Source organism: Meriones unguiculatus, chromosome 11 (assembly GCF_030254825.1).
Source record: "Meriones unguiculatus strain TT.TT164.6M chromosome 11, Bangor_MerUng_6.1, whole genome shotgun sequence".
NCBI lineage: Eukaryota > Metazoa > Chordata > Mammalia > Rodentia > Muridae > Meriones > Meriones unguiculatus.
The window spans coordinates 13,004,071-13,015,349 of NC_083359.1; the positions used below are offsets into that span (position 1 = coordinate 13,004,071).

The 11,279-nt window shown below is 45.5% G+C and overlaps 1 protein-coding gene across 2 annotated transcripts; it reads right to left on the reverse strand.

The window, feature by feature from the left end:
• Window positions 1–232: 232 nt before the first annotated feature.
• Mrpl22 (mitochondrial ribosomal protein L22) lies at window positions 233–10,827 on the reverse strand. Of its 2 annotated transcripts, XM_021660419.2 has the most exons (7): window positions 10,737–10,827; window positions 10,608–10,656; window positions 6,640–6,757; window positions 4,741–4,806; window positions 3,594–3,671; window positions 2,299–2,368; window positions 233–512 (listed from the first exon to the last, which is right to left on the reverse strand). In XM_021660419.2, exons 1-7 carry the CDS (start codon window positions 10,813–10,815, stop codon window positions 301–303), a joined length of 672 nt encoding a protein of 223 aa, XP_021516094.2. In that variant the 5' UTR covers window positions 10,816–10,827; the 3' UTR covers window positions 233–300. The 2 variants fall into 2 exon arrangements, with proteins under 2 accessions (XP_021516094.2, XP_060219657.1); XM_060363674.1 differs by lacking the exon at window positions 3,594–3,671.
• Between the last annotated feature and the right edge of the window lie 452 nt (window positions 10,828–11,279).

Below are 11,279 nucleotides of genomic sequence, written 5' to 3' on the forward strand. Positions count from 1 at the left end.
GGAGAAAGGGGAGTGATCTGTGAGGCTGATAACTGCTTTCAGCCATGAGGAGAGTGCCACCTACTGCGTGGTTTTAGAATGCAATAAGGTTCGTTCACATCCTCTTGTCTTGGAAAAATGAAACCAAAACATCCTCTGACTCCTGAACATGGACAAAGGGATATGTACCCCAACACACACACACAAAACCTTGAAGTTATACACTGCAATTAAATAATTCCATGAGAAAACATAAAAATCACTTGTTTTTACTTTTTAAAATAAATGTGAACTATATACACTGAGGAGCCAGAAGGGCTGTCACAGAGCGTGGATGATGGTCCGGTTGCGAAGCTGCTGAATATACTCCTTGGCGTGGTCAACTGCTGTCTTGGGGGCTTCAGGTGGGGGTGGGGGTCCTTCCACCAGCTTCACAAAATAGTGGCAATAGACCTTCTCCATGATGCCAAAGCGACCTCGAGCATGGTAACGGAGGCGCTTGAGGCACTGGCCTCGACCTGAGGTAGACTGCGCTACAGAGGAAAGAGAGAGAGAGTCACAACAGTGCCTGCTCTCCGCAGGGCTGCATCTGCACCCGCTGAGTAGGCCCTGACCACCCTCTGCTAGATCCTGGGAGTGCAGGAGCTCGCTGCTTGGCTGGGACACAGGCATCCCCAGTCTCCTGGGCACTACCTAGGAACCATGCCCTGCTCTAAGAGTGAAGCACGGACCCTGCCACACAGCTCCTATTGAAGACAAAGATAGCAAGCACAATAATAACTTCAATTAATGGCAACTTTCATGAAGTAAGCCAAGCTGACTAACATGACATAGACTCACGGGATGGTGGAGATGCCAGGACACCTCCCTGAAACTAGGCATGGTGCTGGTGCCTGTAATCCAGGAAGCGGAGGCAGGGGGATCAGCATCTCAAGATCAACATTAATTACACAGCAAGTGTGAGGCCAGTCTCAGCGACATGAGACTGATTCTCAGACATAAAAACGAGAGTTTTCCTGAGGAAGTCTTCCCTGAGGAAGAGAAACTTGACCTGAGAGCAGAATCACCCTCCATGATGTTCCTGTCAGAGGGCAATAAGCACGTTCTGATGCAAGCACATGCAGCTTGTTTAGGAAGACCACGGGCACACTGACACTAAGCATGTTTAAGTGGCACACAAACAAGTGGAGATGAAAGTCGAGCACGGGGAGACGGATTACATATGGTCCTGCAGTCAAAGGAAAATTCCATCCCCAACACAGAGGTAGGAAAGGCAGGAATGGGACTGGAAACACTTGTAAGCCTGACAACATGAATTTGCCACTGGAACCCACATAAGTGTGCAAAGAGATGTAACCGCAGAAGCATCTTCTGACCCAGAGGCACTGTGGCCTGTCCATGTGTACTCTCCTGCGTGTTCTGAGCAGTGCCCCAGGAACATGGGTGTGTGCAGGTCTATGACATGCTGGCTCAGGGTCCTCTGTGTGTGCTCAGGAGGGCGCGGCCACACCAGGTGGTCAGTCTGCTTTTAGTTTTTGAGGCTCTTTGCGTTGATTTCCACGGCAGCTGTACTGGCTTACATCCCCACCAGGATTAAGGCTCCCACTACCCAACCTAGTTGAGGATGGTGAACTTTTTTTCCATGTCTTTTCTATTTTCCTCTTAAGAACTGTGTAATTCATTTGCCCGCTCACTGACTGGATGATTCAGTGGTTTTGGTCTGTCTGTGTTCCTCTCTTCTGGATCAGCAGATCTCTCAGCCTGATGACGAGAAGGCTCCACTTCAGTCACTCTTACAACAGAGGCACTAGTGTGGCACATCATAAAACGACCCTTAAAGTTTACATGTGATCCCTTACTGAGTTTCTTCCACTTGACAATTCATCTATCTTTTTACCCTACAACCCATCGTCTATGTAGCCCTGGCTGTCCTGGAACTTGCTATGTAGACCAGGCTGGCCTTGAACTCCTGGAGAGCCGCCAGCCTCTACCTCCTAGGTGCTAGTACTAAAGGTGTGTGCACCATGACTGAAAATTAATCCATCTTTTAGATAATCTGTGGTCATTCTCCGTTTTGTTGTGACTAAAGGGTGGCAGCATGAACCATGGTGAGAATTCAGAACCCAGTCCACACTCAGAACAACACAGTGAGACGCCAGCAAATCTATCACCCATGACGGATTAATCCTGAAGTGCTAAGAGCTAAAGAACGCCTTTGCCAGAACAGGTGACTGGCCTGAGTGAGACACCGGAGACCACGTTCACCAACCTGGCATCAGGGGAAAGGCAGCACAGTGCTGGAGATGGGAAAGGTCTTACCTATGTACAAGTTGGATCTGAATTCCACATTGTGGTTTCTCACTGCCATTTCTTGTGCTTCTAAGAGAACCTTAAACAAGGAGAAAGGCTTGCTCACACAGCTGATTTTGAACTAACGTGGAACTACGTATCTCCTCTTTTGTTATCTAAAGTGTACCTGATCAAACCTACAATTCAGTGAACATCTGTCTACCTTATTTATTTATTTATTGGTGAGACAAAGTCTCACTTTGTAGCTCTGTCAGTCTTGGAACTCACAGACTGGCCTGCCTCCGTCTCCAGGAGTGCTGGGATTAAAGGCGTGTGTAACCAGGCCCAGCCAAGGTGAACTTCAAATGCTAGTTGTACTAAAGAAAAGGGTTCAGTGAGCATCCCTTCCTCAGAACTAACATAGGCCCACCATCCATCCTGCTGAGCCTTGGAGGCTCTGTAGGGGAAGGGCAAGCCCACACCCTGAGGCTGTGCCATTAGCAATGAACACTGAATCTGAGTCAGGGACTCCAGCATTTTAAAAAGGGAACAGCCATGTGCCAGGCACATTAGTATTATACCCATGAGGTGTTGGCAACCCTATGTACAAACACAAACCCATGACCGCAAGAGAATTATCTGAGACAACATGCTTCCAAGTCTCTTGGATGCCATGCTTCGGCTTTTTCCACTTAATCACTTACATAAAATCATAAGCTCTCATTGTGGAAGTTGGCTACCCACCCCTCAAAAAGGACTCTCTCGGGGCTGGTGAGATAGCTCAGAAGTTAACAACACCGGCTGCTCTTCCAGAGGTCCTGAGTTCAATGCCCAGCAACCACATGGTGGCTCATAACCATCATGAGATCTGATGCCCTCTTCTGGTGTGCATGAAGACAGCATTCATATACATAAAATAAATAAATACATATTAAATAAAAGATAGTGATGTTGTTTAAAAAAACAAAAAACATACCAAGTCTGGGCTGGAAGTGTAGCTTAGTGGTAGAGCCCTTCCCTAGTGTACTCTAGGCCTTGAGTTTACTCTTCAGCACCACCCCCAAAATAAGGTCCAAGTCATGTTTTAAAATCATTCCATGAAAAAACAAACAAACAAAAAGCCTGGTGCATGTAAAGGCACCTGAGGAAAAATGTGTGAAAAGCACCATTTCTCAGGAATGAGGGACTAAAAGGACCTAATAAAACCAAGAGCACTGAATATACATCTCATTTTTAAAAATGCATTCACACCACAAATTTCAGGACTCCAGGATTTAGGCTTAAAGATGGCTGCATGCCCATCCTTCCCAACTACCAAGTCTTACCTCTTTAATTACTTGAGCTCCCTTTTTATCATTGAACTCCAACTGAGCCAAAGCCTGATCGATGGACATACCGCGTATCTAAAGGGGAAAAGATGAACGAACGAACTCCTCAAAAGCAATGCTCCCTTTCAATGGCAGTAAGAGCCTTTCAAATTCAGTAGAATTCTAGAAACTGTGTGTTAAACCCAAGCAAAATACGAAAAGAGAGGTTTGAAAGGGATCTTATTTTCTAGTCAAAATCAAATGCTGTGAGCATAAAAGCAACAGTTCATGTACAGTAGCTTCAGAACCACTAAGGCAGACAGACCTGAGAGACAGGCTGACACCAACCGTACTCCCCCCTCTCCTTACAGGGGACAGGGTTCTGCAGCTGCTGCCCCGCTCTCCTCCTCACCAGGAAGAATACACAAAGGCCACAGTGTCCTGAGCATAAGCCTCTGTACAGGTGAGCAAGCAGGCACACGGAGTTCTCCCTCTCTTCTCTGCCATGACAGATACTTAAGAACCTACTGTAAGGGGCGGGAGAGATGGCTCAGCAGTTAAGGGCACTGAATGTTATTCCAGAGGACTGGGGTTCAAGTCCCAGCACCCACATGGCAGCTCACAACTGCCTGTAACTCCAAGATCTGATACTCACAGACATACACACAGGCAAACACCAATCACCTAAAATAAAAATAAATTAAATTTAAAAAAAAAAAAGGAACCTACTGTAAGCTGGGTGCCGTGACACAAGCCTTTGATCCTAGTACTCAGCAGGCAGAGGGAATCGGATCACTGAGTTTGGGGCCAGCCTGGTCTACAAAGAGAGTCCAGGACAGCCAAAGCTATACAGAGAGAACCTGTCTCAAAAAAGCAATTAAAAAAAAAAAAAAAGATCCTTCTGTGTCCCAATATTAAATCTACTGCAGGTGAGCAAGCACATGCCCCGAGTTCCCCGCTGTCAGCACTTCTGCTGCCCTTGCTTCAGGCATACATTTCCACTGTGAGCGAGTCTCTCTCAATGTCCTGCTGACCCGTGAACACACAAGGACACTCGCTGCTCTTTGGGAAAATTGGGAAAGTAATCATTCATACTCAAGTCTTCAGGAGGAACCCACAGCTTCGTTTCCTGGGTTACCAAGTAGGAGTAGTCACGTCAGCTTACCAATTTTGCCAGATACCACATCTTGTCCTTGCTGTATTTTATTTGTCTCCGACAATGGTAAATTTCCTTGCAAGTAGAAAAAAAGCAAAAACATGTTATATCAGGTTTATCAAAGCGACAGTGACATAGCTATTAGTTCCCATACTCTATGCCCAATGACAAAACTGTTGTCACAGCAAATAAAAGACGACAAAGACTCCAGAGATTCTTTGGAACAAATTTGCTTTTTTTCAAAGTCTCATTATGTTAAAAGATTAGTAAGGAAGAAACAGAAACTGTAATTTTTAAATTTATCTACTTTATTTTATGTGATGAATGTTTAGCCTGGACACATGATGTGTATCAGGGGCGTGACTGGTGCCCTTGGAGGTCACAGGAGGGCATCAGATGCCCTGGAACTGGAGTTGCGCTTGGGTACTGGGAATTGAACTCAGCTCCTCTGCAAGACCAAGTCTTCTTACCAATGAGCTACCTTTTCAGCCCCCAAACTAAAAAATTTCACCAAGTAGATATTGAACAATTCTCAGTTCAGGGAAATGAGCCATCTTAAATCCTTTTATAAACTAAAACTGTCAAAGCAGACCTGAAAGCCTATGAGCAGAGGAGAAGGCTGGCATTCGAGGATCCAGGCCCAGCATGGTGCCTCCAGTGGTGGTGTGAATGAAGCTGGCCCCCAGAGGCTAACAGGGAGTGGCCTTATAGGAAAGGATTAGGACACCACATGGCCTTGTTAAAGTGGGTGTGGTCTTTTTGGTGTGTCACTGGGGGAGGGCTTTGAGGTTTCAGAAGCTCAAGTCAGGACCAGTGTGTGTCTCTCTCTCTCTCTCTGCCGGTCTACCTCTTCAGCACTTCCCACTATTACCCTACTACCACTTTTAAAATAGTTATTATAATATTTTAACTAATTTTTTAAAATTAGATGGTTGGAGTCATGGCTCAGCTGTTGGAATGTTTGCCTAGCCCTGGGTTTGAGCCCCAGCACTGCATACACAGGATGTGGTAATGCTCATGTGTAATTTCTAAACTTTTTAGCAGATGTGTATGCATGCTGCTGCAAATTCACTTCAAGCTAGAGGTTGCTTTACATCCCAGACTAGAATAATTTTGACAGTTTGAAGTACGTAAAATAATGATTTTATTACTGAGCAGCTAAAAATAAGATGTCTTTAGCAGGCATCCAATGATTCAAAACAAACCTGAGGTTCAAAGGTTAACAAAAAAACAAAAAACAACAACAACAAAACCCCAAGCTGTAACTGGGCCTAATTTCAAATACACAACGCTTAAAGCAATTCTTGCCAACTCATTCTGCTTCCTTATCAATAATGTATCAGCTGGGTGTGGTGGCATAACCTTAATCCCAGCACTCAGGACACAGAGGCAGGCAGATCTGTGAGTTTTAGGCTAGCCTGGTCTATATATCTACATAGTGAGAACAGGGATGTATAGATTCTGTATCATTTTAAAAGCTTAATAATAATAATAATAAAAGTAAAAGAAATGTCAGCAACAAGTCTCATGTAGTCAAAAAATCATCCTTCTCAAGCCCTTAGGGTCAGTTCAGAAGGCTGAGTAAAGGCAAACAAAAAGGCAACAGCACAGGCAATCTAAGACACACAGGCAAACCGGCACAGGTAGGTCAGTTAATTAGAACATATAAATTACTGCGCAATTCCCCTTAACATGGACCAAAAAACCCATTGGTAGACACAAAAAAAAACACGAGTACTGGTCAGGCAGGGCATGGTGGTGCACACCTTCAATCCCAGCACTTGGGAGTCAGAAGACAGGCAGATTTCTTTGAGTTCAAAGCCACCCTGAGTATACCAGCCTATACTGTGTAAGACCTGACTCAAAAGAAAAAGATAAATAAGATATTATTGCTACCCATATACTTACTGCTGGTCTCCGAGGTTCGCCAGGCAGTTGAGGTGGGTAAACAATGTTATTCTTCTTCTCCCATTTTCGAGAAACGTCAAGAGAAGCACTTGTGTGGATACATGATTGGGGTGAAACTCTGAAAGGAAAAGCCGTAAGACAATAAATAGAAACTTGGAACTTTTCTGCAGTTCGCAGGAACCATGTCACCACCATCCCAACAACCTCAGGCTCTCAACTAGAAGTTCATTAACAGAGAGAAGGCTTTACATAGACACTATAGAGCTAGTTTATTGGAGGCTAAGAGTGAATGCTAGTGACTCATGTAAGCCAAATGGTGAGTGTTACCCACTCTGCCCTGACTGACTGGTGAATGCTAACTTTCTACAGCAAGTCAACTTAGTCCCAGAAAAGACGGAAAGATGCAAAAGACTTACTCCTTATCTGACCTGTGCAGTTACCCAACTTTGTTAAATACAAAAAAACAAATAAATAAGACAACTACAAGACACTATGAAACTAAAGCACAGGAAAGATAGCACAGAACTTCAGAGTAGCTCCAAGTAACTCCTGGGGGGGTTGGACTTGAGACAGGGTCTTACTATGTAGCCCTGGCTGTCCTGGAATTCACTATATCTGTGTAGCCCAGGCTGGCCTCAAACTTACAGAGATCCGCCTGCCTCTGCCTCTCAAGTGCTGGGATTAAAAATGTGGACCACCACATCTTCAATAAGAATCTCCTAGCAGAGGATGAAGACACACAGTCCCACAGATGCCAAAGACTTTATCACCTGTGCAAAGCGACAGACCTGAGAACAGGAGAGGTCTGGTGCAATCAGTGACTGTCATGTATTAAAACTATCAGAGAGGTAAAAGTTGGGGTGGAAAGGACTTCTGTTAATGATGATTAACAGACTGAGACTTGGCAATGGAAACCTTTAATTCACTATCCCATGGCCTCTACACTGCAACAAATGTCCATTTTTCCTCCTCCTGCTTCCCTAGTAGCAGCCACTCTTCTACACCACTAAAGAAGCCCTTCTTGGATAGCAGTGCCCTACCATGCACTTTGACTTCCCTGTCAGAGCCAGTCACCTGTGGGGACTGAAAGCCATGCAACAGGGAAGCCAGATCCTGAGCAAGAGTGAGGTCTAACCCTAACCATGAGCTGAAAATCTTGTCCTGAGACTGGCAGGAGGGGGGCTGCTTCCTCCCTAGTCTGGGACTGCATGACCTGGTGCACATACCCAGGTCACCCGCCCCACTGCCCTCTCTACCAGCCTTGAGGTAGTCAGGTAGCCTGGTGGCCACATTACAGGTTAAACTTCCTCTCTCATTATAAGGACATGTCCAGCAAGCACGTGGAATCTCTCTTCATGCAAATGAAGCAATCCCCAGCCAATGATGTCCACTCGCCCTAAAAACCCCTACCCACTCCTCCAGGTTTATATAGCCCTTGTTGGGCCCCTCACTGAAAACTGTCTGTGGAGAAGGCTGTTTTTCTTGCACTCACGTCGACAGAGAGCCTACCTAACCCACCTGCCCTGGCTAAGCTTTACCCCCTCCAGTCCAGCCCAGTGTGCAACGTGCCTGGATGCCTGGTGGGGAAGAACAGAACCAGGGCGGCAGTCAACAAGTCTTACTGATGCTACCAAGTACTGTCTCTCGAATGCTTGGCCTCATCCCCTTCCCATTAACACCGCCCTAGTTCAGGACTGCTGTCCTCCACAACTACAGCAGTAGCCTCTTGGACCATTGCTCTTCCATGCCCTCACCAAGTTCCAACCCCTCTCTCTGCACCTGAGCATGACAAGGAACCCCTTCTGAAGCAAGGATGCTCATGTGTTCCTTCAGCTTAAAATTCTTTGTGGAGGTAAGAGAAATGAGTAACTATCTTATTATTTATATGTTTTAATTTTGTGAGTGTGGCTTTTTTGAGACAGGGTCTCTCTATGTAGTCCTGGCTGTCCTGGAGCACTCTATAAAGTAGGCTGCCATCAAACTCACAGACATCCACCTGCCTGTGCATCCCAAGTGCTGGTATTAAAACTGTGTGCCACCAAGCCCAGTTTATTATTTATACATTATAAAGATTTACTTTCATCGTATGTGTGTAGGTATTTTATCTGTATGCCTGCACCATGGACACGCATTACCCTTGGAAGCCAGAAGACAGCATTAAATATCCTGGAAGTGTAGTTACGTATAGTTGTTAGCCAACTTGTGGTTTGGGGAATTGGATTCCAGGTTCTCTGGAAGAACAACCAGTGATGTAGCCTCTGAGCCATCTCTCCATGATTATATCTTTTTATCTTTTATCTATAATTCTCTCTCTTTCTCAATGTCACTGACAACTGAGAGTCTTGGTGAGGGAGCCAGCAGATACCTAGTTAAGAAGAGGACTGAAATGTCCTAAATCAAGCCTGGAAAGTGACTCATCTGGAAGCAATGAACACCCTGGTCCCTAGATTCTGTTCTTAAAGTATCTCCTACTGAAAAGAACCGAACTTCTAGAGGAAATGGCCGGTCACAAGATCCTAAGCAGGAAGTATTCAAGACAGCCAAGAAACAGTCTTCCAGACCACAAACCAAGCAAGCTAGCACAGACCACAGAAGCATATGAAAAGGACTTGGAAGCCACATGCAGACAACCCCACAGCCAAAATGGGACACCCAGGCATTAGTAAAGGTAATAGCTTCAGGGGTTGACACCTATCAAATATATTTAAAACCACACAGAAGAAATAGGATACTGCTAGTGAAATGCTTAACCTGACAGAACTCTCAGTAAATTTCAGATATAATTACATGTAGTATGAGAGTAAAATGAACTTCATTCTGTTGTTGTTGGATGACAAATTAATATGTCACACCCTTGAGTATCCAACACAGCATAGCACTGACGGACAGTGTCATTGACAATGAGGCCCACTGAACAGGTGTCTATCCTGTCAACCCTCCAATATGCCTGTGATCTCTAGACTTTACAGTACCCAACTTCAAACTTTCTTCTCCAGCTTAAATCATGGTTGTTTACATTTCTACATACTTAAAACCAGTGGGTACACTCTCACTTCTTTGGGCCTTGGTTTTCATATGTGTAAGAGGAATGAGCCTATGTCCCGAAGGCCTCTAACATTGTTTTATATCATCACTCACAACAGGAGGACAGAACCATGAACTGCTCAGCGCTGACTTCACCGCTTCTAAGAAGCCACTGTATAAACTATTAAACAAGATTTCTTCACTGGGAGGTACATGCCATCTGACATGCCCTCATGTACCAGTGCCTTACATTTCTCAGATCCTCAATGCAGACTTGGCAAATTAAGTATAATGCTTGGGAAATTAAGTATGCCGTGAATTAATAACGACAAAGTTTTATGAATACGTACACCTTTCTCAAGTCTGAAATAAGTCTTAAAACTACCACAACGAAGTTAAATTATTGCTCCAAATGAAGCAATTAATCTACAAGTACTATATACGTAACCAAAACTTTCTAAGTGCCCTATGGCTTCATGCCAGTGCTAACTCAACTGCATTCCTTAACTTCTAATCAAGAATGCTTGTCTCCAGGCATAATGTGGCATGACCTGGGATCCCAGCCTACGATTGGGAAGCAGAAGCCAGCCTGTAGAGCGACTCAAACAAAAAAACGAAGGCTTTTCTTCGAGCGGCTCCAGAACACTCTGCAGAGCATAAGAACCCCAGCTGCCTGAGGCGCACTCCTTGTCCACGTAAGTAATCAGGGAAGTAACTGGGAGGATTTGTGGTCGTGGAAGAGTCAAAGGCCAGAGGGTAGGGAGAGGCTGTTCAGAAAACACTGAGAAGAGCCCTCGGGGGTGACAGTCCTCGCAAGGTCACACAGCAGTCTCGGGCAGTGCAGCCCTCCGCCTGAGGCCTAAAACACAGCCAGGCACACAAGCGTCCTGTGAGGGATGCAGGCCACTCGCACCCCGCTAGAATCTCCGTGGCAGGAGACTTACCGCAGCGCCTGCGTTGCCCAGATCCTCAGGTTAGGTACCCACAGTGAACCTACAAAAACGAATACGAGACGTCAAGTTTGATTCTCACAGTATCCCCTCCCCAAATCCTAAGAGAGCCTTAAGGTTTACCCAGCTCTCGTAGAAGGGCGGCCGCCATGTTTGACCCTACGGAAGCCCCGGAGTTCAGGCGCCCGCGGACTGCACGCATGCGCGGTCCGAAGCCCGCCTCCCCGACCCGGAAATTCTGATTGCGTTGTCATGGAAACCAAGAATGCGTGGGGTTTTTTTGTTTGTTTTTTGCGTAAAGTCTGGTAAGACCAGCCTTTCTTTGGACTGAATGACCTCATAAAGACAAAGAATCAGTGGGTTTCCGGAAACTCACCTGGATTCAGAAAAATTGTGGTCTCGCCTCATAAACAACCTGAAAAGAGCAGGGGAACCTGTTAATCCTTAAAGAATTGAGGCCAAAGATATAGAAAGAACACCGACCCAAATCATCACGGCCAAATTAATTAAAGCAAGCGATTGGTTAAAGCAAGCTTTTTTATTCGTGTATACGAGCTGCCTCCCCCTAAACTTTGAGGAGCCAGCATTGGACACAAGGAAGGCAAGGTTTTTATAGCTCAGGGGCAGGGGGTCTCCAAATACGGGATTTGGCAGGCAAAATAGGTG